This window comes from Capricornis sumatraensis, chromosome 4 (genome assembly GCF_032405125.1).
Source record: "Capricornis sumatraensis isolate serow.1 chromosome 4, serow.2, whole genome shotgun sequence".
Classification (NCBI taxonomy): domain Eukaryota; kingdom Metazoa; phylum Chordata; class Mammalia; order Artiodactyla; family Bovidae; genus Capricornis; species Capricornis sumatraensis.
In genome coordinates this window covers 159,464,508-159,490,837 of record NC_091072.1, presented here as the reverse complement: position 1 = coordinate 159,490,837, position 26,330 = coordinate 159,464,508, and the positions used below count along the sequence as shown (strand labels likewise).

The window sequence follows — 26,330 nt, the reverse complement described above, 5'->3', positions numbered from 1 at the left end:
TCCAGGCTCCTCCGTCCATGGGATTCTCCGGGCAAGGATACACTGGAGTGGGTGGCCATTCCTTCTCCAGGGGATCTTCCTGACCCTGAGATCGAACCCGGGTCTCCCGCATTCCAGGCAGGTTCTTTACTGCCTGAGCCACCGCGGAAGCCTGGGACCCACTCTGAACACTGACGGCTATCACTCCCAAGTCCTCAGAAGCCTGATGAGAGGGAAGGCCATGCTCCCATTTCTGTGATGGGGAAACTGAGTCCCAGGTCACCAGGGCAGCCCTTGAGGGTGGGGGACTGGAGTACAGGCTGCACCCTCTCCACAGGAGTCCTTTAGGAGGGACCTGGCCTAGCTGGACACTCGTGTCCAGGACCTGGGAGCATCCTGCGGGAGCGGGCCTTTTTCAGCCCTCCTTGGCTCCTCCCATCCCCACCCGAGCATCTCCTTGGCTGGGTGATCGCTTGAGGCCTGAATCATCCACTGCTTGGCCAATCATCGTAGCCTCCTGATGGCCTTGCTTCCCGGGTCTGCAGGCGCTCGGGTCTGAGTGGGGTCAGAGGGCAAGGAGCCGGTGTGGCTTGCTGTGTGTCCTGCACCCTGGCGTGGCCCGTTCGGGGCAGGGCAGGGCCCGGCCTTGCTGCAGAGGCACATTCCTTCTCTCCTTGTGGGCACCATCTGCTCTGGGCCAGCAAAACCCAGAAGAGACGTGAGCTTTCAGCTGAGAGTCACGTGGCCTTGGGGGAGAACGCCTTCAGCTTCTGGGCCCACGTGGCTCTGTCGGGAAACCGAGGGGAAGCTGCATGGTGCCCAGGTTCAGACACGTGCTTCACATCGTCCGGTTCTCTCGAGGGAGAGCGGAGCTCCCTTTGCAAGCCCCCTGAGCACCAACTTGGAAAGGGTCTCTCCTCCGGGTTCAGACTTTTTAAGATAGAAAAGCTCCCTGGACCCTGATCCCGCAGCCTCTGAGTGGTGGCCTGTGGTCCTTTGTGCCCAGGGGTTGGGTCCTGACGTGCAGGTGGGGGGTCAGAGGGCAGGAGTGTCTGGTGACCATGGGGAAGGACGGTCACTTCCTTCACAAGGTTGGAGCTTGTGGAGTCGCTGAACTCCGCCCCCTCCAGGTGTGGACAGGACCCCAGGGCCCCCCAGGAAGCAGGAGGGTCAAGTGTCCGGCAGAAGGCAGTGCAAGACCGCATGTGTACTCACACAGCCATCTGCCCCGCATAGCACCCCCAGGAGCCGTTGCCATGGCAACCCCTCTGGTGCTGTCACATGAGAAGACCCTTCTGTGAGGCGGGCCCTGCCGGTCCTGAGTGGGAACAAGAGGAGTTTTGAAAAATAGCTTCTGATGTCCCGAGTGCAACCGGAGGCAGGGTTGGGTCACCTCTGGGGCACCTGTCTGAGGGTTGGTGGTTTGGGTTTGGGGGCTCAGGCTGGGGAAAAGCGTGTGGAAGCCCTGGAGTCTGTAGGAACCTCCCACACACCCACCCACCCACCATCCACTAGCCTCCCAAACTCACACTCCAGGGAAGCCCTCTGTGCGGCCGGCATTGAATTGGAAACCTGTGAACATTTCCAGTTCTGCAGTGGACGCTCACTGCAGGCCTCGGGAGAGGCCATGCGTGGCGTGCTCGACCCAGGGCTAAGCTGGGTCTACCCGGTGCCTTCCCGCTCGCTGTGACACGCCAACAGCTGTCCTGGGAAGGGGGGGTGTGGGGTTGTCTTTGGTTGGCAGTTGTGGAAACTGAGGCACAGAGGGGCTTAGGAGCCCCCCACAGTGCTCAGGGTTGGAGTTGAGTTCAGGGGCAAGGTCAGCCCTGAGTTGAGTCCTGTGAGTGGAGAAAGTTCTGGAAAAGGGCGTCCGGGTGGGGTCTTAGAGGGTGCACGCTCCTCTCTGCCTCAGCTCCACCCCGTGCACTCTGTTCCCCCACGCGGCTCGCGATGACCCCCACCCTGCTCCTGCCCTCCTGCCGCCAGGAAAGAGGACTGAGTGCCCTGACCCGCTGCGCATGCCCTCCGGTCCTGCTGCTTCCTGTCCCGCTGGCTGGGACTGCCAGTCTCCTGATCCATCCGGTCAGAGTCTGGGTGAGAGCTTCCCATCCTGCCCAGCACCCCAGTTCCCAGGCCGTGCAGGGTGCTGGGGGTTCAGTGTGAGCCCCGGATGCAGACTGTCCCCAGACACTCCGGGGTCTGTCCCCTGACGCGGAGGAAGAGCTGTTGAAACGAACACAGCGGGAAGCGCGGGACACCGGGCTCTGGTCTCCTTTTCTGCATCGTCACACTTCCTCACGTTCCTGTGCTTCCCTCTCGTCATTGCGGGGAGACGAGCACGTGTGCCCCACGTGCGAGACGGAGAGACCGATGCTGGCGAGCAGAGCGGACTTCCACAGGTCGGCCCAACCAGAGGGGCCTCTGCAGGACTGGCTCCTGGACGGGCTGACCCCAAGGCCGTCCCTGCTGGAGTGCCAGGCTGCACCTCCCTCCCACGCTCGGTGTCCCGGTTCCAGGCGCCAGCCCAGCCAGGTGTGACCCACTCCCTCTACGTGGCGCTCGCAGAGCCAAGCGTGCACCAGGCTCTGTGCGGATCCTGGGCGCCCACTCCCGTTAGCCCCCTGCCACAGAGACGCTCCCCGTCGTGGACAAGAAGACGGCGCAGAGAGCTGGGGGCCACATGCACCTGGTACCAGAACCCGAGCCCAGCCCGTCCGTGCCCAGGCACCGTCAGACACACCTGTCTGCTGGGCGCCTCCCACCCACCTCAGCCAGGACTGAGCCTGGCCGAGGCTTCCCAGGCTGCCCCGGGGACGCCACCGATGCAGGAAAACACATGAAGTTATCTTTGACTTTTATGGCCCCTTTTTCCCTATTAAAATGCTTAAAGCTGTAACTGTCATCATAAGGAGCTCATTTATCTTGGCCAGAGTGCGGCCATAAACTATCCGGGGCTGGTGGAATAGCCCCTGAGATGATTGTTTCTGCTGCTATCGATAAATTCCAACACGGAGCAGAAAGGTCAGCCCCTGCCAGATAAACTGTCTCTTCAGCCTGTTAATTAAAGGTTTATAAGGACGTGGAAGAACGTGCTCTGGGCTAAGCCTTGGAGCGAAGGGGAACAGACAGATACCTGGCGATGGGGGGATGGACAGGGGAGGAAGGGGGCTCTGGTGTTCCTGGAGGAAACCCGCAGTTCCCGGAAACCTGCTCAGCAGCCTGTTTGATAAACTCCTTCCCAAAGGCTAGGACTTCGGACTTTGACTTAGGGAGTCAAAGCCTCCCTCCCTACCTCTCCTGCTCCCCTGGCACCCAGGACACCCTGCAGAGTGCTCCCTGAAGAGTCAGCGGGCACCCCGAGTCCCAGGCAGTGGCATAAACGTGGAGTCAGCGAGTGGATGACCTTTATTCTGTGATTGTCCCACAGGTGTTCACTGTTTCCCCCGTGGCGGCTCAGGTTTCTTTCTTGCTCACCGAGTATTTGAGAGTGAGGTCAAAGTAAAGTTCCCCGTCTCCTTCATCCTCTGACTCACCCCAGCCTCGGAGGCTCTGCCCCTCCAGCCGCCTCTGCCCATGCGTCCCCATCGTGGTCCCCTCCCCCAAGTCCCCTCCCTGGTTGTGAATTTCTCAGTGCGTGGACAGAAGTCACCAGTGTGTCTCAGGTCAGGAGAGAGGGCTGAGCATCGACCTGCAATGAAGGCGTAGATGGACGGTGGTGCATGTGAGACACACGGACACAGAGCAAAAGAGGAACCCAGAGAGGAATTAATATAGAAACACAGGACGCATGTGCCCAAGTGGACGCCAGAGAATCAAATAGCTGGTGCAGTAACACACTCAGAATCGGATGCACGGCAACCCTCACGCCTTTCCGTGCAGATACGCATGGACTGGAAAAACACACAGGTGGCGTGCAGCACTCGCCTGGATAGCCTGTTCGGGGATCTTAGCCAGAAGGGAGTCCCCAGGAAAGGCAGCTTTGTGTCTGTTCTCTGGCTTCTGTAGGCGTTGGGCGTGGATTTGCCTTTGTGGTCCCGAGGCCCTGGGGTCTTCGCGCAGGAACCCCTGCTTCCAGGGGGCAGCACGGCCCCACCCGCGGATGGAGCTGAGTGCCCACGTGGGCCTTTTACGGCAGAACCTGCTGGAGGGACAGGCTGGTTTCTTCTCGGCCCACAGTCCCCAGGTTGGCAGAATCACCTGGGAGTTTATTTAATCAAATGCTGCCCCCTTTGTGCCTGCCGCTCACCTGTGCCGCTCTGGGCTGGGGCCCAGGGTTGACAGCAGACAGACTCCACAGGTGATGCTGGATGCAATGGTGGGTCCAGGGGCAGCTGAGGGCACCGCCTTCTATGTGCATCCCTCTGCGAGAGGCGGGCAGAATCTAAGACACGGGCATTGGACAGGTCTTGCTACACTGTGCTGGAGAGGGAAAAACGGCACGGTGGATTGAGACACTCCCTCATAGAGTGACCGTGTTTGCGTGGATGCTCTCTGCATTGCGTATAAAGCTCTATTCCAGCAAATGTCCACGGTGAATTTCCAGTTAAATGTGGATAATTTGGCTCCATGCAGAGAGGCAGGCAGCTGGCTGGAAGGACATGAACCTCAGAGCTTGTCCACTTGGGGCAGGTGGGAAATTCCGGAGGAGGGAGGGACCACCCCATCGTGACCAGGAGAACCAGCTCTGTGGGTTGTGGGGCCTCTGTCGTCTCATCTGGGGAAGGATGATACTCCTTCCAGGGACAGAGAACTTTAAAGGGGGAAATAGGGAGGGATTTTATTTTTAGCAGCTATATTGGATATATTAGAACAATATATACAATAAAATGAAAGTGCAAGGTGTTTGGCATAGGCATCCATCTGTGAAACCACCACTAGAATCAAGACGTTTGACATAGACGTCCATCTGTGAGACCATCACTAGAATCAAGATAGAAAACACACCCTTGACCCTCAAAAGTTTCCCTAGGCCTGTGTAGTCCCTTCCTTTCATCCCCTATCTTGATACAATCTCTAATCCCTTTAGATGAGTTTGCATTTCCTGGAATCTCATGTAAATGACATCATACAATAATATGTGCTCCCTTTTTTGACTGGCTCCTTTCGTTCAGCAAAACCACTTTGAGACGCATCCATGCTGTGCATATTCCTCATTCCTTTTTCATTGCTGAGTAATATTCCTTTGGGTGGATATGCCACAGTTTGCTCATCTGTGGACCTGTTGTGGACCCGTTGATGAACATCCGGGCTGTTTCCAGTAGAGCTGCTGGGAATGTTCCTGAACAAGCCTCTGTATGGACATGTGCCTTCATCTCCCTTGAGTAATGTCTAGAGGCGGCATGTTTTAGTTGGGACTGCTGCAAGAAAAACACCATCAACTTGGGGGCTTAAACAACACACACGTATTTCTCAGAGTTCTGGAGGCTGCAAAGTCCAAGATCAAGGTGCTGGTTGATCTGGTTTGCAGTGCAAACCCTCTTCCTGATTTGCAGATGGATGTTACCTTTGTCCATTTCAGCTGCGAGAACAAAATGCCACAGATTGGGTGGTTATTGTACATAGAAACTTACTGGGACTTCCTTGGCAGTCCGGTGGTTAAGACTCTGCCCTTCCACTGTGGGAGGCTTGTGTTCTATCTCTGGTCAGGGAAGTAAGATCCCACATGCTACACAGTGCAGCCAAAACTGAAAAACAAAAACAAAAACAAAAAACAAGTGTTTCTTTGAATGAGTATTAAACTACACCAAGTGTCTTTGAGACATCCAGCGGAGATGATGTTAAAAAAAAAAAAAAAAGAAGGAAACGCTTATTGCTCACAGTTCCAGAGGTTGGTAGTTGGAGAGCAGAGTGCCAGCTTGGCCAGGTGAGGGCTTTTTCCAGCTGCAGACTTCTTGCCTGGAGGAAGGGGCTGGAGTTGCTGCAGCCTCTTTTATAGGCAGGAATCTCATTCATTTCACCAGGATTCCACCCTCCTGGCTGAAGGACCTCCCAAAGGCCTTGCCTTCTAACACCATCACTTCGAGCATTAGAATTCGAACAAGTGAATTTTAAGGGGACGCTAATATTCAAAAGTCTTCCCTGATGTCTGAGACGGTAAAGAATCCGCCTGCAATTCAGGAGACAAAGATTCGATCCCTGGGTTGAGAGGATCCCTGGAGAAGGGAATGGCTATCCACTCCCATATTCTTGCCTGGAGAATCCCATGAACAGAGGAGCCTGCCAGGCTTCAGTTCATGGGGTCACAAATAGTCAGATATGACTGAGTGACTAACACTTTCACTTCCAACATTCAAACCACGGCAGACTCCTTGCTGTGTCCTCACGTGGCAGAGACGGGAAGGAAACCCTCTCAAATCTCTCCTTACGAGGGCACTAATTCTGGAGTGCTTATCTAGACCATCTCTAATTCCTGAAACTGAAGTGGGGGAGGGAACGAAGCCTTTTAAAATGTTCTTATTTCAATTGTTATTTACAATTAGTTTTATGTTGTGACATCTGATTCAAGACTAGGTTTAGAGAAGAAGCTAGACCTCTTGCTGTGTCTGTCTGAAGGGCTTCCCAGTGGCTCAGAGGTAAAGAATCCGCCTGCCGATGCAGGAGATGCAGGAGGTGTGGGTTTGATCCCCGAGCTGGAAAGATCCCCTGGAGGAGGTGATCACGACCCTCTCCAGCATTTTTGCCTGGAGAATCCCATGGACAGAGGAGCCTGGAGGGCTGCAGTCCACGAGGTCTCATGACTCAGACATGACTAAGTGAGCATGCACAATCCCATCAAGAGGCCTCCACCTTCATGACCTGGTCACTCTCAAAGGCTGCATCCGTGAAAGCATCACACTGAGGATTAGTGTTTCGACACGCACGTTCCGGGGGACACCGACATTCAGTCCATAGCAATATACACATATTTAACTTTTTACAAAACTGTCAAACTGTTCCTTATACCAGTTTATGCTCCCAAGAGTGGCGGTCGGACTGCGTCCCGTCCTCACCAGCCCTGGGCTCGGCCAGCTCTTCTTATCGTCACCCTCTGAATGGGTGTGTCGTGGTATCTTACTATCGTTTAATTTGCATTTCTCTAATAACTCATGATATTTAGTATCTTTTCAGTGGCTTATTTGCCATCAGCGTATCTTCTTTAGTGAACTGTTCTGTTCGAATCAGTTTTTAATTGGGTTGTTTTCTGATTAGTGCATTTTGGCAGTTCTTTTATATATTCTGGGTACAAGTCTTTTTATCAGATAGGTGATTGGCAAAGTGTTTTTTTTCCCTTTGGCTGTGACTCATTTTTCATTCTCTTAAAAACTGTCTTTCCAACTTCAGTTGTTTCTGAAGTTCAGTTGATTAATTTCTTCTTATGTGGGGTGTATCTTTGGTGTTGTATCCAAGACTCTGTGCCTGAACCACAGCCCCCAGATTTCCCCCCATGTCGCGTCCCCGCGCCCCGTCCCATCTGAGTGCTGCCCTCCGTTGTCTTCCAGGCTTTGGGAACCATCACTGCAGTGCCTGTCACCGGTCCTCAGGTCAGCTCCTTGCAGAGGTTGGCCGGGCAAGGAGCAGCAGTGCTACCTCAGGTGAGCAGCCTGCGGCGGGCCCTGGGGTGTCTGTCTGTCCACAGCCCCTCAGCACTGAGGTTTTAGGTGCAACCACAAGGGAGTCCCTTTCCTCTCTTGCCTCCTCTGCCCACCTTCCAGAGGAGATGTTTGGACTAGACCCCATTTTTCACACACTGAAGAACTGAGAAATCAGTTCAGTGGGTCATGACCAGGATTTTTTTTTTTAATGGAATAAACTGTGCTTGACTAGAATAGAGCAGATGCATCGGAAACACTGTTTTGTGGGCAGAGTTTGTTTCCGGACTGGATCACGATGTAATGAAGACTTTTGAGTATGGGCCACGGTTAAGAAAAGCGTGAGAAACTCTGGACGAGCAGGTGCCTTTGGGAGACGCTGGGCCAGGTGCCCCCGGCTCAGTCTGGGGCCTCTGAGACTGGGCTCAGCACTCTGGACCAGTCGACTGACCTCTAACCTTCCTGGGCAGAGTCTCCTCTTCTGCAGAGGGGGTGTTGCCAGTGCCTCCCTGGCCTTGAGGGCTGAATCGGGACACAAGAGCCTTTGTAGCTGGGCCAGGTCTGGAGCAGAAGCCTGCCGGTGGGGACTCAGCTTAGTGGGGCACCTGCTGCTGAGCTGCCAGCTGCCCAGGTGATGCTGGCTCCTGCCTGTCCTGGGGCTGCAGGCTGCACAGACCCCCTCAGCTGGAACCCAGTGAGGGGCAGGGGCCCAGGGCCCTCTTGTCCTCGTGGCAGCCCCTCTGAATGCCCATCTGTGCTGAATTCACCAGGATCCTGTCCCCAGCAGGCTCAGATTCCAGGAGGGGGACAGACAAGGAGTCAAGACGCTGTGAACCCAGAGTGACTGGCCTGAGTTAGAAGGATTCCCGGGGTGTTGTGGGAATAGCACCTCATAGCCTGCCTGAGGGTCAGGGAGGGCTTCCTGGAGGAGGTGGTACTGGAAGCAGGTCCCCAGTCTCTACACCGCCATCCCCTCTCCTCTAACACGGGGGTCTCTGAGCCAGGTCACGTCCCTGCCCCTGCTCTGGAGTCTTCCCCAAGTCCTGGCTCTGCTCAGGACTGCTCTTTGGCTGGGCCTGTCAGCAACCCCCTGTGTATCTAATCATGTCCCCGACCCTCCCTTCCCCAGGTTAGGCCAAAGACTCTGATCCCAGACAGCCTCCCCGTCACCCCAGGCCGGGACCGGCCACCCAAGCAGCCCCCAACATTCCAGAAGGCCACCGTGGTCAGTATCAAGAACCCCAGCCCCGCGCTCCCCACCGCCAACAACACCGTGAGCCATGTGCCAGCGCCCGGCAGCCAGCCGCGGGCCCTGCCTGAGCCCGCCGCCGTCAGCTCTCCTCTGAGCGGTGCCGGGGTGGCCTACGCCATCATCTCCACCGCCCCCAGCAATGCCGCCGCCCTGGCCCCCAGCACCGCCGTGTCCGTGGTCAGCGACAGCGTCAAAGTCCAGCCCCTCCTCATCAGTGCCGACAACAAGGTGAGGGAGGACAGGCTCCCCGCGGGCCAGGTGGAGGGGGGCTGGGCAGCATGAGCGACCGGCTGGCGGAATGATCGAGTGGCCGAGTGAATGGATGGAGTGAGAGCAGAAGTGAATGGACAGTGAGACTGGACAAGTCGGTAAGGGAACGGATGGGGTGGGGTTATATGTGAGTGGGTGAGCCGGTGGGAGGATAAATGGTGTATGAAAGAGGAGTCAAGCGAGTGAATCGGTGTGGGAAGAAGGTGGGCTGCAAAGGGAGTGAGTGTGAGTGGAAGACTGTGTGACCAGGGACTTGCCAGGTGGTCAGGGGTTGAGACTCCTTGACTCTACCGCAGGGGACACAGGTTCGATCCCTGGTCAGAACCTAAGATCCCGTATGCCTTGCGGTGTGCACCCCCTCCCCCAAGAAAGGAAAAAAAAGACCGTGTGGCTGAATGAATCAGTACCCGTGGGAAAAGAACAATGCCTCGACGGATGAAGTATTTCATTCGTTGGAATAATTAACTAGCTAATAAAATGTGTGGCCGAGTGGGTGGCTGGAAGAGTCCCTGCTGATGGAGGGAGGGAGTCGAGGACTTTATAGGCCCCGGTTGCCCACTCTGTGATGCCCCCCTCCTCATTCCTCTATGATCCTGCAATTCCAGGCCCCGTGCCCAAAGGGGGTGGACACACCTGGCCCCCAGTTCCGCAGCCCTGCCCGTGGGGGCCCCTCCAGCTCCCCCTCAACCTCCACCCCATAGTCCCTGCCTGTGGGGCCCCTCCAGCCCCCCTCACCCCTCCACCCCATAGTCCCTGCCCGTGGGGGCCCCTCCAGTCCCCCCTCACCCCTCCACCTGTAATCTGCCTGTGGGGCCCCTCCAGTCCCCCTCACCCCTCCACCTGTAATCTGCCCACGGGGCCCCTCCAGCCCCCCTCACCCCTCCACCTGTAATCTGCCAGTGGGGCCCCTCCAGCTCCCCTCTCCCCATCCACCCCGGAGTCTCTGCCCACGGGGCCCCTCCAGCTCCCCTCACCCTCCATCCCATAGGCTCCCCCCTCACCCCTCCACCCCGTAGTCCCTGCCCGCGGGGCCCCTCCAGCCCCCCTCACCCCTCCACCCTGTAGTCCCTGCCCGCGGGGCCCCTCCAGCCCCCCTCACCCCTCCACCCCATAGTCCCTGCCTGTGGGGCCCCTCCAGCCCCCCTCACCCCTCCACCCCGTAGTCCCTGCCCGCGGGGCCCCTCCAGCGGCCCCTCACACCTCCACCCCATCTTCTAGGTCATCATCATTCAGTCTCAAGTGCAGCCGCAGCCCGAGAACACCGCAGAGTCGCAGGCGCCCACAGAGGAGCCGTCTCGGGGGGCTCAGGCCAGCAGCAAGAGGAAGGAAGAGCTGCCCTCGAGCCAGGAGAACCCCGAGGTGGGTGGCGGTGGTGTATGGGCCGCTGTAGGACGTGCCCCGCAGGGGCTGGGGCGGAGACTGGCCCCGGGAGCCGAGGTCCCGCTGTTGCGTGCCCCAGACTTGCTGGCTGAGGGGCCGTGTGGGGCAGTGCTAAGCTCCAACCCTGGACCAGTCTGCCTGGCTTGGCCTCCCAGTCCGGATGGGGCCCCACAGGCCTCCCAGTCCTGATGCCGGGTGAGGGGAGGGCATCACGTCCGTTTCCTCGTCTGTGAGATGGGAGGGGTGAGTCTGCCTTCCCGGCAGCGTTGTTGGGAGGATCTCACGGTCTGTGTCCACTGGGGTCCCGGAAGTGAGCCTGGGCGCTGCTGGCTGTTGCCCCGCACTCCCGAGCCCGGCTGTCCCCCCCATCCCGTCCCCCTGTCCTCAGGACCCCCTGTCCAGGGGACAGTCCTCCTCTTGGCAGCACGTGACCCTGAGGCCGTCCTGCTCCTCCCTCCACCCCACTGTTCACTGAACGACTGAAGGCAGCCCAGGACGACCCTGCAGGCCCTAAAAGTCAGCTGTTTATTGAACTTTTAGTCACAGCAGGTGGTGTCCTTGTGTTCCTGCTGGCATCCTCAGCTGTCCTGGGCCAAAATCACCCCCTCTGGGCCTTTTTCCCTGTGACTGCCCCTACCTGGCCCCTGTTCCTCTCCCTACTGACTGTTCCGTCTTACAAGATCACCTTCAGAAACCATCTCCTCCAGGCAGCCTTCCCTGACCACCTACCACCAACAGATCCCCCTGGGCTCCTCCAGCTCCCATTGATTCTGTTTATCAGAGTGCTGTCATCTGAAGAAGTCATTCATCCATTCGTCCAGTCGCTTATTTGTCAATCACAGCTCAGCCTTTGCTGCAGGCCAGGCTCTGGGCTGAGGATGGCGACGGTGAGACAGGGCAGACGTAGTTAGTCCGAGCACGAGGACGCTCACTCCTACCGCCAGACACAGGCACGGCCATTCGGACGTGAATCTGGGTTAGAATAAATGGCAGGTGTCGTCAGAGAATTACAAATTCTGAGCTGTGGGAGATCCAGGAAGGCGAGCTTCCCGTGGTGCTGGTGGTAAACAACCTGCTTGCCAGTGCAGGAGAAATCAAGAATGGCGGGTGTGATCCCTGGGTCAGGAAGATCTCCTGGAGGAGGGCACGGCAACCCACTCCAGTATTCTTGCGTGGAGAATCCCATGGACAGAGGCGCCTTTGCAGGCTACAATCTGTGGGATCGCAGAGTCAGACACGACCGAAGCGACTTAACACACAGGGAGAGGGAGGAGGCCTTGGAGGGGAGGGGTGTGATCACGGAGATGGGAACAGAGAGGGTTTCAGGAGAAGGACGAGTGGCATGTCAGCTGGAGGACACTGCCCAGGCAGTCACGTGGACGTGGGGAGAGGACTCAGCACGCCCGGAAGACTGGCCGGTCTCTGGACCCCGGGTAGCACGTGTGGGTGAGAATTTCTAGATGTTGTTCATCGGTCACTCAGTCGTGTCCGACTCTTTGCAACCCTGTGGACTGCAGCACACCAGGCTTCCCTGTCCTTCACCATCTCCTGGAGTTTGCTCAAACTCGTCCAGAGTCAGTGATGCTACAGAGAACTTCTCAACATGGGGTTAAAGATGGACAGCGGAGGCTGATTCTGGAAGACCCGGATGCAGGTGGCCAAGGGGGAACTTCATTCCTTGAGTAGTAGGAAGCCATGGAATGTCTTTGAGCAGGAGAGTGACTTGGCTATTGTCCTCTGACACATCCAGAAAGCCTGCTGGGAGTTGGTAGAGTGGACTACTCACCAAGGTTGAGATGCGGCCAGTCTTCTCTTTGGCTTCAGGCCCAATCTTGTCCCAAGAGAGACAGCCCATTCTATTTGGTGGTAATGAATGAGCACCCACTGTGTGCGAGGTGGGGCTGAGGGGCCAGCTCACAGGTCAAGCTCCCATGAGCACCCTTCTGTCCTCCGATGAGGTTCTCTGCACCCTTAATATTCAGGAAGGATTTCTGGGTGGCTTCTCTTTGTTCTTTCAAAGTATATCTTAGTCAATTATTGTGCGTTTATACAATTAGTATAATTACATCTAACTACATAATTAGCATAAATACATGTAATGGTTTAAATAGAACGTGCAGTCACAACACGTCCTGGTGTAAAAATCCTTATTAAAGTTGCTTTTAGAAGAAGGCTGGGAGCTGTTGTGTTGCATAGACGCAGGCTTCCCAGTGGCCTTTGAACCTGTTTGTGAAGAACCTAAGTCAAGAGCGCTTTAAGCCAGAGCAGCAGCTGCCCCAGAAATGTCCTCAGATGCACCAGTCACGGACTTGGGGGGCCAGGGGTGGGCGTGGATTGGGGCTAAAGAGACACTGACTGGGGCTGGTAAGGCTCAGGTGTGTGGTGGCTTCCGGTGGCCGTTGAGGTACCAGTGTCTGTACACCCACATACACACTTTCTTTGGAGCCCACGGCCAGGGAAACGAAAAGCACAGAAAAGGCCAGGCTCTGACTGAAGAAGCCAGGGACTCTGGGACAGGATGGAATCCGCCGAGCCTGGGGCAGGAGCCAGGCTGCCTGTGAGATGAGCTGGGCTCGGGCACACGACGGGACAGCACCCACACAAGGCATCGAAGGGACCCGGGGCAGTAACACCCCGCTTCCCTGACAAGCGACCCTCCATCACTAACTACGCTTCCTCCCCTGCTCGCCCTCATCCTCCCAACCGCTCTGCAAAGCGGGCAGAAATGACAGCGTTCACTACACAGACGAGAAGATGGGCTCAGAGAGGTCGGCGTGTCTGCGGTCTCTGGGCTGTGCACTCAGCCGGGACAGACCCTGGACGCCCGGCTCCTGCCCCAGGCTCAGCAGATTCCATCCTGTCCCAGAGTCCCTGCCTTCTTCAGGACAGAGCCTGGCCTTTTCTGTGCTTTTCGTTTCCCTGGCCTCGGGCAGCATCTGACCAAGCTGGTCACTCTCAGATTAGTCTGTTCCCCATGGAATGGCAGCTAGAGTAGGAGTCCTGGCCCCATTCCAGCCTGGCCTCAGCCCCAGCCCTAGACATAGCCCCAGCCCTGGCCACAACTCAACCCCGGCCCTGGCCAAACCCCAGTCACACTCCCAGCCCCAGCCCAGGCCACACCCCAGCTCACACCTCCAGCCTAGGCCACACCCACAGCCCCAGCCCAGGCCACACCCCCAGCTCACACCCCTAGCCCAGGCCACACCCCCAGCTCACACCCACAGCCTAGGCCACACCCCCAGCCCCAGCCTAGGCCACACCCCCAGCCCCAGCCCAGGCCATGCCCCAGCTCACACCCCCAGCCTAGGCCACACCCCCAACCACAGCCTAGGCCACACCCCCAGCCACAGCTGGGCCACCTGTCTCGCAAGACCCATGCACACAAATGCTCCTTCCCTCTCTGCCACCCCTGCTGCCACAGCCCTTGTCCCTGCCTCCCCTCTGCCCAGGCTCCCAGCCCCTAGATGTTTCCCCTCTGCAGCTAGAAGGATCTTCCTACAATTCACCAGAAATAACCAAGTCACCACCCTTTGTTTTTAAAAATGTTTTCCAGCTTTATCGAGATGTAGTTGGCATATAACCTTGCATAAGTTTAAGGTTCACAATATAATGATCTGAGATATGTATATATTGCAACAGGAGCACCGCAGGAATTGCAGTTAGCATATCCATTGTTATCCATTTTTGTGTTATCCGTTGTCACCTCCACGGTTGTTTATTTTTGTGTGATGAACACCTGCTTTTCAAATCTACTCTCAGCAGCCTTCACATTTACGGTATGGTACCACTGGCTCTAGCCACAATGCTGTACGTTATTTATCGCACAACTGGAAATTTGTAGTTTGTCATTACCGTCACAGCCCAGAGGAGCTAAGGAGACAGGATGACTCATGTCCTGTGGGATCCTGGAACAGCGAAAGAGCATTAGATGAAAACTAAGGAAACCCCCAAATAGAAAAGCTGGGTTAACCCTTCTCTGTTGCCTTCCCTCAGAAAATCGCCTTCATGGTGGCACTGGGCCTGGTGACGACGGAACACTTGGAAGGTGAGGACCCCCGCAGTGGGGCTGGGCCTGGCTGCCGGGTGGGTGGGTCAGGTGGCTGACTGGGCATCAGACAGAAGCAGTGGGTCTCAGATTCTCGGTCAGATGTGACCCACCTTCCGCGAGGTCGGTGCTGAGCGCCTGGTTGTCATCACTGAGACCAAGGAGCCCACCCGCTCTCCCGGCTTGACTCTGCACAGAAACCTCTGTGTGTCAGTGGAGGGACTTTGTGGGTTCTCTGCCCCACAGTTGGAGGCAGCACCGTGAAGTGATAAGATCGGGGTGCCCAGCTCTGCCATGACTGACGGCTCAAGCTTGGGCAAGTCACCCAGCTCCTCTGGGCCTTAGTTTCTCCATCTATAAAATGGGATAATAGCCAACTCTTCCTCCTGGAGTTGTTGGCTAGAACCAAGAGGAGCAGCAGCCACCTCCCCTTCTGTCAAGTTGGCCTGTGGACTCATGTCCGTCCCAGACCGGTCGGTGGAAATCAGCACACTGAACAGACAGATCATTGTGGCACTACAGGTGCCGTTTGACTTCACTGATGAGAGCGATTGCAGATGATCTCTGTGCGTCGTCACAGAATCTCAGGGCCTAGAAAGCATAGAACCAACCGTCTCGTGGCACGTGTGGGGAAGCAGAGGCCAGAGACATTGATTCACTTGCTCAAGGTCATGCAACTAGCCACTATCAGGCCCAGGATGGCATCCATGTCTCCTGACTCATGACCCAGAGTGTTTTTCCACGATTCCAACCTCATTGCTAAAGACATTTTATAAAGTGAGAATACCCCTGCACCTCCGAGAGACCTGGATTCAGGAAGGAATTGAATACCCCGGCGCCCGAGGCACGGACCAGCTCTCACCTCAGGTGAAGGTTGTCTCCAGGACAGCACGTGAAGCCGGGGGAGGGAAGGGCCTTGGCCAGACCACCCCATGCACGGCCGAGTCAAACGTGCCCTGGAGGTGGGTCCAGGCCTTTCCACGTCCACCTCCCCTTGCGTTCCCTGGGTCTGACTTGCTCTCTGGAAGCAGCTGGGGTGTAGGTGGTGGGAAGGGACGGGGCGTGGTCTGGCCACTCAGATACCCTGCTACATGGACCTGACCCTGGTGGGGATGTCCCATGCAAGGACCCCTCCTCTCATGCCCCCCCCTGCCTTCTTGGAAGGAGTTCTGTTCATGTCTGAATCCTCCTGCTTGAACCTGAGTGTAGGGAATCCGGCTGTGCATGGCGGCCTTTGAGAGCCATTTCTGCTCTGTCTTTGGAGCCGTGGAGGCAGCCTGGGGTGGGGGAACTGGCCCGAACAGTCGTGTCAGAAGTCCCGTGTTCAAGTCCTGGCCGTGCTGCTTAGAGCTGGGCGACCTCGGGCCAACTCCTTCCCCACTCGGAACCTCACTCTCTTCATCTACGACTTGAGGAAAGCCACTTCCTCGGACTTTGTAGGGTTGTCATGGCAACTGAGCTAAAAGCACTCTGCGAATCCATTTGTGATTGTTATAATTTGTACGAACAGTCCTCATTTTACAAACTCTGCTCCCCCCTGCTCATGATACCCCAAATATTTTTTTATTTGTGTTTATTTGCATCCTAACTTCTTCTGCAGAGGGTCTGAGGTGCCTTATGGGAAACACACAAATAATATTGGGACAGTATCAAAGGAGAAGTCAGATCCAAGAAACAGACTAGGATATAATGTCAAAACAGCTACAGACAGAGAGGCAGGGCCCACCTGGCAGTCAAAGCAAAAGGGGGGAAAAATGGGAGGGAAAACCCAGTTCTCGAACTGCAGGAGGCTCGCCACGCCAGGCCCCATAGGGAGGACGGTGTTTGTTGTCGTGAGGGCAGGCTGGCTGAGCAGAGCAGGCACCTGCCTTCCCAGGAGCCCTCAGCCTCACTCTGAAGCTCAGTCTGGCCACAGTCTGACCATCAGGCACCAGCTGTCCTAAGGTCCCAAAAGAGGCGTCCCCAGGCTGGAGGATGGCACATGGGGCCGTGCTGAGAGTGGATGCCTGGACTCTGGATATCCCCCACCCTCTGCCCAGTCGGTCCTTCACCATGAGGCCAGCAGCTCTGTCCTGCCTCAGAGCGAATGATTCCGGGGCCCCCGGCCCACTCAGGGCCACTCTGGGGCCCAGATGCTGGGCAGAGGGGCTGCAGGGCAGGAGGCAGCGGCCAGGGCTGGTAGAGGAAGCGTCCAGGGTTCCCAGGGCAGGAAGACTCCCGTAACCGCTGCATCTGGGCCTTTCCAGAGATCCAGAGCAAACGCCAGGAGCGAAAGCGGAGAAGCACAGCCAACCCCGCCTACAGCGGCCTCCTGGAGCCAGAGGTGAGGGGCCCGCCAGCCGCACGCGGGGCGAGGGGTGGGGGAGGCTCCGCGGGGCTGGCCTCCTCACCTGCCCGTCCTGATGAGAGCTCAGGGCATGGCAGTGAACAGCCCTGACCTCCTGGGCTCAGAATCTGGTGAGAGACGGAGGCAGAGGACCGCCGTGTCAGTGGGCTCTCAGGCGGGCTGCCCTGGGGCTGGGGCGGGAGGCAGGTCCCAGCCAGCTGCCTGATTCTTCGTCCCGCCGATCCGGCATGAGGTCTGGTCGCAGGCAGTGCTGGGCTCTGGTCCTCCTGGACCCCTTGGGCCCAACTGGAGCCCGGCGGGCTCAGCCCTAGCTCCTGACTCAAGAGAGGCCACAGAGAGGAGAGCCTGGGAGGGGCTGGGCCAAGCGAAGCTGGGGAGAGGGTTGGCTGGAGGACGAGAGGGAGAGACCGTGACTTCACTGAGTTCCCTCTGGGTGGAGACATGAGGCCAACAAGGAGAGACCCGGCCTGGGATGCCCACCTTCCCCTCCCCCTAACCCCTTGAGCCCCAGTTCCGTCACGTAGTGGCACCCCAGCTCTAAGACTGCTTCTTATGATGGGCAGCATGCACTCCCCTCAGATAGCCGAAACTGGTCAAATAGGATGTGACAGTTAACTCCAAAGGAGGGAATGCCCCCTGCATCCAAATCCCATGCAACACACACACCATTGCCCCACCCCCCGCCCCGAGGTTGGCTGCAGCCCCCTAGGAGGTGATGAGAGTCACCAAACGCCAGTCAGTGATGCCCTTTAAGGATGCAGCTCAGGGAGCACCCAGCCCCTGTCAGCATCACGTTCCCAGGGAGGCACGGAATCCAGAATGGGATCACCTTGCCCGTGCACATCAGAGTCCAGAAGTCTCGGCTAGAACCCAGATGTCATCTCCCAGAAGCCAGGTCTGCTGGGGCTGCAGATGCTCTGGGCTTTCCTGTGAAAAACGCCCTGGAATCTTGCCTTGAAAGGGAAGCTGTTTCATGAGGGCTCTGGAGTTGGGTGGCCCTCCTGAAGTGGAGCCAAGTCTGCAGAGCTCCAGGCCCTGGCACGTCGCTGAGGCCAGCGAGGCCCTGAGGGGCCCAGAGGAGGACAGGAAGATGCTGCGCTTGCTTTCCCCCCGGGGAATTCTTGAGTGGGGGCCAGTTGTCCCACATCTGCGGCTCACCAGCTGGACCTCACCGGGAGGGGACGCCCGTGGGCACCCTGTGGGGAGAGCACCCTGTGTCCCTGTCACATGCTCCCCAGCCCACCTGCCTGCCCTCACTGGTACCCTCCCGACTCCTGCTCAGAGCACACGCATGTTCACACCCGCTCACTTCCTCCCTGACTTTCTGAGCACTGGGCCCCGTTTGTGAGAGGGGCTGAGCTGTTCCTCCAGCTCCAGCCACGGAAACGACATGTCCTCTGTACAGGACGGGCACTGTTCTGTTGGTTGTGCTCACGATGGATGTGGCCCCTGCTCTGGGGGCCAGGCCATACCCTTGTCTCCGATGTCTGTGGCCTTGACCAGAAATGACCTGATTAACGAATCAGGAGCTGGTGCAAAGCCCTGTGACCTTGAGCCCTGACAACATGTAGTTCCGTGGGTCTCTCTCGACCCTGAACATGGCCCAAACACATTGAGGGAGACGGGTTTACAACCTGTCATTCAAGTCTATAGCCGTTGTCTTGCCACAGCCAAAGCCACCTTGAACCACCAGGGTCTGAACCCATGTGGCCTGTAGTTGCTAAAGCCCAGGACTAAAGTCACCTTCTGGAATGTACTGGAAACTTCTTCATTTACACGTGATGAGCCAAGGGTCACTGTTTGTTGTTAGGTTCCTGGAACTCATGCTAAGAAGTGGGGTTTGGGGAGTCAGTCCCTAATATGCCTCGTTTCCCACCTGAGCCCAGAAGCTGCTGAGAAAGAAGACTTAGGAGGCAGACAGATGGACGGCCAGATGCCTGCTTTGTTACTGATTTGCCCCACCTGGACACCTCTAGCCATCCTTCCTGAAAGAAGCAGGCGTGCCCACAGGAGCCGAGATGGGGCTGAGCCATTGCGGCTGTCGGGCAGAGCCTTTGCTGGCTTTTGCTCTGGCTGACCTGCCTCTCCCTCCCCCATGCCCACATCTGTCCCCATTTCTGCCCCTGGTCTCGGGTGTCCAGCTGGAGTCCAGAGCCCAAGGTGGGGACCCCGTCCCAGGTGAGTCCTGGGCTGGGTCTGTGTCAACCGAGGAGGGCCCCCTGTGATTAGGTTTGATTTTCTGTCTCTGCAGAGGAAGCGACTGGCATCCAACTATCTCAACACACCCCTGTTCCTCACAGCAAGAGGTAAGCGCTTCTCCTGCAGGGCTGCTGTGGGGCTGGGCTTGGCCATACCTTGCTCCCCTGACTGCCGCCTGGCTACCCAGCCTGTCCCGTCCGGAGCCGCGGCCGGACAGCTGCTCTTGTGGGCAGCGCGTCACGGCTCCCTGGGCCCTCTGCGCCCCGCTGCCCTCACCCTCACCTGCCACGTGACCTCCCTGAGCCTCGGGTTGCTGGTCTGTATAAAACCGGCCTGTGACAGTGCTGGCCTCTCCGAGCTGGGCCAGGGACAATAGGGTGAACGTGCCAGCTCTGTGTAACTGTCGAGTGCAGTGCACACACACGAGCTGTTCTTCCCACTAGACTATATAATTTCCAGAAATTAGAAGGAAAACTATTTTTGTGATCATTAAATTATGTGGTTTGGCCATCCCTCACTGGAATGGAAGTGGGTTATGGTTGAAAATGAGTTGACAGTAAGCCACTTTGAGGGATCCCTGGAACAATGTTTTCTCCACTGGACAGCTCGCTGCTGCCATGTTCCTCAGGAAGCTTAGAGGCCATGATGAACCTCTTTTTTGGTGGGTTCTGGCCATGACCAGGGCAGAGATGTTTACTTCCATGATACCCTGGGTGAAGACCCAGGAGTTGGTGGGGCCTGAGATACTACCAGCATGCCCCTGGTGAGGATCCAAGAGTCACTAGGGCCTGTGATACTCCCAGCATGCCCTGAGGATCCAGGAGTCACTAGGGCCTGAGATACTCCCAGCATGCCCCTGGTGAGGACCCAGGAGTCACTGGGGCCTGAGATACTCCCAGCATGCCCCTGGTGAGGACCCAGGAGTCACTAGGGCCTGTGATACTCCCAGAATGCCCTGGGAACCCAGGAGTCACTAGGGCCCGTGATACTCCCAGAATACCCTGAGGACCCAGGAGTCACTAGGGCCTGTGATACTCCCAGCATGACCCAGGTGAGGACCCAGGAGTCACTAGGGCCCGTGATACTCCCAGAATACCCTGAGGACCCAGGAGTCACTAGGGCCTAAGATACTCCCAGCATGCCCCTGGTGAGGACCCAGGAGTCACTGGGGCCTGAGATACTCCCAGCATGCCCCTGGTGAGGACCCAGGAGTCACTAGGGCCTGTGATACTCCCAGAATGCCCTGGGAACCCAGGAGTCACTAGGGCCTGTGATACTCCCAGAATACCCTGAGGACCCAGGAGTCACTAGGGCCTGAGATACTCCCAGCATGCCCCTGGTGAGGACCCAGGAGTCACTGGGGCCTGAGATACTCCCAGCATGCCCCTGGTGAGGACCCAGGAGTCACTAGGGCCTGTGATACTCCCAGCATGCCCTGAGGATCCAGGAGTCACTGGAGCCTGAGATACTCCCAGCATGACCCAGGTGAGGACCCAGGAGTCACTGGGGCCTGAGATACTCCCAGCATACCCCTGCTGAGGACCCAAGAGTCACTGGGACCTGAGATACTCCCAGCATGCCCTGGGTGAGGACCCAGGAGTCACTGGGACCTGAGACACTCCCTTCCACCCTGGGCCTTGTGGACTCTAGTCCTGATCGGTGCTCCCCTTGGCCACTAACATGTTCTCCGCCCTTCTTCCCTGTGCTAGCCAATGAGGACCCCTGCTGGAAGGTATGTGTCCCTTGGTCTTCACACCTGGGTGGGTGGGACATGCTTTCCACAGAGTCCAGGTAGGGTCACTCCTGGCAAGGGGCCGGGGCCCCTTGGCCTGCTGCTCTGAGATGGAGCAGAGGGCCTTGGGTTCCACGCTCGGTGCTGAGGGCTTTGTACAGCACCAGTCCACTTTCCAGCCTGTCCCACAGAGTTGGGCAAAACCACAGGGCTCAGCCCACAGTTCAAGCAGGAGCCCTCTGGACACAGGGACCCCTGGAGCTGTGACAGCCCGCATAGAAGCAGCTGATGCTGAGTGCCAGGGGGTTGTCTGGCCTCACAGTGTGACCTTGGGCAGAGTTGGCCCTCTCTGGGCCTCATTCCCCACCCCATTAGGGACTGGACTCGGGTCTCAGGGTCCCACGCCACACACCTACATTTCCATGACCTTGTGAAACCCCACACAGCATGCAAACACTACGTCCCTGCTTCCCAGGATGCTTGCTGGTCACAGCCTTACTTGTGGGCATGTCTTCACGGTTTAATCAGTGTTTTTCTTTACTCAGTTTCAGACCTAACTCTAAGTTTCCAGTCCCTTCATGCCACAGTCAAGCCACTAAAAAGCAACATGAGATGACATTTCCATTAGACCATGTTGTTTGCAGCCCTAACTGTGCGGTGTCGCAAGTCTGTGCTGGCAGGGGGAGCGTTTGTCCACAGCCACCCTGTGCCTGGCCAGCTGGGGCATGGGGACAGGAGGTGCCTTGAGCCTGAGTCCTGCTGCGTGGAGCCCACAGACCTGGGGGGGCCTTGGCTTTGAGGCAGGAGACCGGGATGCTCCTCTTCCTGGTTTGCAGGCCCGCGCTCACTTCATTATCCCCCGTCCTTGGGGCTTAGTCCTGTCTCCCAGAGCTGCTGAAAACCTTGGCGGAAGAGGTGGGTCCCAGGCAGGTTGAGGTGGCAGCTGCCTGCCCCCCGCCCCTGCTCCCAGCCCCCTGACCTGCCTCCCACTGTCCTGTCTCTTCCAGAATGAGATCACCCACGATGAGCTCTGTGCTGCCTGCAAGCGAGGGGCCAACCTGCAGCCGTGTGGCACGTGCCCAGGGGCCTACCACCTCAGCTGCCTGGACCCGCCCCTCAAAACAGCACCCAAGGGCATGTGGGTGTGCCCCAAATGCCAGCAGAAGGTATGGGAGGCTGTGTCTGTGTGTGGGCGACCCAGCCCTCAGCTTCACCATCTCCCTGAACTGCAGGGCCCTCACTCACTGGGCACAACATCTGAGGCTTCTCAAACCGTCCCTGCTTCCTGGGTCATCCCCACCGTGGAGACGGGGAGGGCCAGGCTGGGGCGGGGTGAGAGGCAGAGGGGCTGGGTAGAGAACTAGGCTTTGCAACCTCAGCACAACTGACCTTTGGAACAGGATAATCTGTTGGGGGTTGCTGTCCTGTGCCCTGTAGGGTGTTCAGTGGTGTCCCTGGCCTCCACCCAGTAGATGCCAATCACAGCCCCCATCGTGGCCATGTCAGACACCACCAGTTGAGGACCACGGGTGTGGAGCGAGCAGAGGTGTCCCTCTGCAGCTGATTTAGCGATTCCAGCTTAGTGTACTAATAACACAAACCACAAAAAATAGCACCAGTTAACACGTTAGAAAGTCGCTCATTCGTGTCCGACTCTTTGCGACCCCATGGACTATACAGTCTGTGGAATTCTCCAAGTCAGGATACTGGAGTGGGTAGCTTTTCCCTTCTCCAGGGGATCTTCTCAACCCAGGGATCAAACGCAGGTCTCCCGCATCGCAGGCGGATTCTTCACCAGCTGAGCCACAAGGGAAACCCAGTTCTCACTGATAGCAACATGCAGATGAAAAACCATCAAATTAGCAGAAATGATAACATTCCCTTCTGGCAATGATGTGGTGAAATGAGCACTCTTAGACGTTACCTTAAAACTGTGTACACCTTTTAAACCCAGTGTCTTGCTTTGAGTAGTAGAACCTACGGAATAGTTCAATACAGGTAAAGTTCTGTGCAGAAGGAAGTCCCTCAGCTTTTCTTTATAAAAGGGAAGAAAATAGGAACACCTGGCTTCCCCACAAAGAGTTGGTGAAATAGATTCCGGCACTTTACTCAGTAAGAGATTATGGGGTCACTGAAAATGATTTTTTTTTAAAAGGTATTTGGAATTCTTTGGGACTTGTTCACTATGTGGGATTACGTTTTTAAAAAATAGAAATTAAAAAAAGAAAACAGGTTTTGTAGCTGCTGTTTAGTTTGACCATCAGCCAGCTGACTGAGAAAAACAGGGTGCAGAACAGAAAACCTGGGTGAAAATAATTGCAAGCGTTAATATTGTGTGTGGCTGGGTGGTGGGACGTTTCAGTGCTATTCTATAGAATGTGTTACTTGTAAAATCATCGGGGAATCCTCTTCATTTCAGTGAGGAAGACTCTTAATGCCGGGGGGAATCCTCTTTATTTTAGAAAACATTGAGTTCCCATCATACTGGGTTTTGTGGGGACCTGAGGAGAGGGGGCGTGGCAGCCCAGAGAGCTCGTGCCCGTGCCCCTGTCTCCCTGTCCTCCCGCCCCAGGTTCCTCAGCCGGAGCATGGCAGGCCCTGGGCTGCCCGCTGGCTCAGTCCCCCATCTGCCCTCCAGGCCTTAAAGAAAGACGGAGGTGTGCCCTGGACCGGGATGCTGGCCATCGTGCACTCCTACGTCACCCACAAGACAGGTGAGACATCGGGGCAATTGGGAAGAGGCAGCGACACCCTTCTGTTCAACCCCGCCCTCGGACTGCTGTACTCACTTTGGGCCCAGCAGAGGCTGTTCTGATCCAAAGCTCTGAAAAGAGGGAGCCTGGGACTAATCCTGAGTGCAGGGCAGTTACTGCGGAGGTGGAATTTCAGCCCCTGAGCATCTGGCAAGAGCCTCTGGCTCCTGCAGGAGAATGTGGCCAGAGTGACCCCTAGGGATGGACCTAGGATTCCTCTTGCCCCTCCTGCTCAGCCACGGCCCAGCTCCGGCCTACCTGCCATTCCCAGTGGGGCCTGGCACCCAGGCCCTCTCCTAGTCCTTCCTCTTTCCTAGTCAAAGAAGAGGAGAAGCAGAAGCTGCTGCAGCGGGGCAGTGAGCTGCAGAGCGAGCACCAGCAACTGGAGGAGCGAGACCGGCGCCTGGCCACGGCGGTGAAGGTGCGCGGGGCGGGCGGGGTCTGCCCGGGGCCACGGGGTGTCGCAGATCAAAGTGTTTCTGTCTGGTCACTGACGCCCCAGAAGGGGACGGACTCGGCAGGTGGGGAGGGCAGCTCTGTGGCTAAGTAGCACATAGTTAGCAAGCCGTCGGACATCTGGCTCTGCTCCTTCTCAGCTCTGTGACCTCAGCAAGGCCCTATCTCTGAACCTCAGTTTCTTCTTGTATAAAAGGAACATGATGGTTTCTTCTCTGTAGAGTGGTGGTAAATGGTGGTGGTGATGCTGGTGATGGTGGTGATGGTGGTGATGGTGGTGGTGGTAAATGGTGGTGGTGATGCTGGTGGTGGTGGTGATGGTGGTGATGGTGGTGGTGGTGATGATGATGATGGTGATGGTGGTGATGGTGATGGTGGTTATGGTGGTGATGGTGGTTATGGTGGTGGTGGTGGTGGTGATGGTGGTGGTGGTGGTGATGGTGGTGATGGTGGTGATGGTGGTGATGGTGGTGATGATGATGGTGATGGTGGTGATGATGGTGATGGTGCTGGTGATGGTGCTGGTGATGGTGGTGGTGATGGTGGTGGTGATGGTGGTGATGCTGGTGATGCTGGTGATGGTGGTGATGGTGGTGATGGTGGTGATGATGATGGTGATGGTGGTGGTGGTTATGGTGGTTATGGTGGTGGTGGTGGTTATGGTGGTGGTGGTGGTGGTGATGGTGGTGGTGGTGGTGGTGCTGGTGGTGCTGGTGGTGCTGGTGGTGCTGGTGGTGATGGTGGTGATGATGATGGTGATGGTGGTGATGATGGTGGTGATGGTGGTGGTGATGGTGATGGTGGTGATGGTGATGGTGTTGGTGGTTATGGTGGTTATGGTGGTGATGGTGATGGTGGTGGTGGTGGTGGTGGTCGTGCTGGTGGTGGTGGTGGTTTTGGTGGTGGTGGTGATGGTTGTGGTGGTGGTGGTGGTGGTGGTGATGATGGTGATGCTGGTGATGATGATGGTGATGGTGGTGGTGGTGATGCTGGTGGTGGTGGTGGTGATGCTGGTGGTGATGTGATGAATTTGGTGGTGATGATGGTGACAGCAGTGTCAGGACCTGGTAAAAACTTCTTAAATGTTGTATTTCATTTAATCCTCTCAATAACTCTATGAAGAGGCCCTGTGATTATTCCTATCTTGGAATTTTGGACATAGTCTCAGGAAGTTGAAGTTATTTGCCCAAGCAGCAAATGATTCAAATTCTAACTTGAGGCATCAGTCCTTAACCACTTTACTGTGATGCCATGAAACCTAAAAGGCTAGAAAAAGCCATGAACACAGCAGGCAAGAGAAAGAGCAGAGAACTGGCCAGCAAGCTCAAGGTCTTTCCGAGGGGCTGCAGTTGAGCCAGAGCAGACTCCGAGCTTCCTCCAGCAGGAGGAGGGAACGGTGTGGTCAGCTGGGAGCCCCAACCACAAGGGAGCACGCTCCCACATCGCTGCACACATACCAGTTCCAGCCCTGAATCTTAAACCAGCTTCTCCTGTGGATCTGACTGCCATTGTATTCCATTTTTTGCTTCTGGCTGGTGTGTGATGCCCTGTTCCTGGTTTCTTTCAGCCTTTGCGAGGGAAGGGAGGGACTTTAGGAGAAGGGGCTGCCCTGGGTGGCATGCATTGCTAAATGCTGAGACCTTTCTCTCTGACACCTTCCCCGAACAGAAATGCCTGGAGCTCAAGACGAGCCTGCTGGCCCGGCAGAGGGGCACCCAGTCGTCCTTGGACCGCCTGCGGGCCCTCCTTAGACTGATTCAGGGTGATCAGATGCTCCAGGTCACCATGACGACCGCCAGCCCCGCCCCACTGCTGGCAGGGCCCTGGACCAAGCCCTCAGCAGCAGCCATGCACTCTGCCCTCCAGCACCCCCAGGGGCACAACTGACCCCCGAGGGACCGGTCTTCACAGCCGAGGAAAGTCACTGGGACCCTGCTCGCGAGACCTGCGGGTTCTGTCAGCCTTAATTCATACACACTATGAATTTCAGACAAACCAGACAGAGACAGGAACGAAGGGAGGAGGAGCTGAATGAGACTCCGGAGCCAGGACTCTGGGGATGGAGTCCTGCCCGCTTCCGGTCAGACAGGACGCCCGGAATCCAGCTGGGGGCGCACAGTCAGCTCCCCGCTGCTGGGGGGCTTGTCCAGGCCTCGGGTTTCTGGGCACAGCTGCCTCCTCGGCCTCGAGTCAGCTCCGCGCCCGACAGAAGGGCCGAGGCGCCCCACGTGCTTGCGGGAGGGGCGCCGGGGACACGACGTAGCTGAGTAGTAGAGCTAGTTGGAGCGAGAGGTGGTAGACTCTAGGTAGACTCCGCCGCCCGTCCGCCCTCACGGGCCGCCCGGCGCG

General features: G+C 57.0%; 1 protein-coding gene across 2 annotated transcripts in view; it reads left to right on the top strand.

Annotated features, from left to right (window-relative positions):
- Positions 1-25,868, top strand: part of PHF21B (PHD finger protein 21B) — an 85,992-nt gene extending 60,124 nt beyond the window's left edge. For both annotated transcript variants that reach the window (XM_068971812.1, XM_068971813.1), the window contains exons 3-13: positions 7,458-7,550; positions 8,677-9,027; positions 10,288-10,428; positions 14,443-14,494; positions 16,741-16,817; positions 19,093-19,147; positions 20,750-20,772; positions 21,780-21,938; positions 23,411-23,486; positions 23,843-23,946; positions 25,650-25,868. In XM_068971812.1, coding sequence (XP_068827913.1) covers positions 7,458-7,550; positions 8,677-9,027; positions 10,288-10,428; positions 14,443-14,494; positions 16,741-16,817; positions 19,093-19,147; positions 20,750-20,772; positions 21,780-21,938; positions 23,411-23,486; positions 23,843-23,946; positions 25,650-25,868 — 1,350 coding nt within the window. The remainder of the gene's footprint in view (positions 1-7,457; positions 7,551-8,676; positions 9,028-10,287; positions 10,429-14,442; positions 14,495-16,740; positions 16,818-19,092; positions 19,148-20,749; positions 20,773-21,779; positions 21,939-23,410; positions 23,487-23,842; positions 23,947-25,649) is intronic.
- The last annotated feature ends 462 nt before the right edge of the window (positions 25,869-26,330 follow it).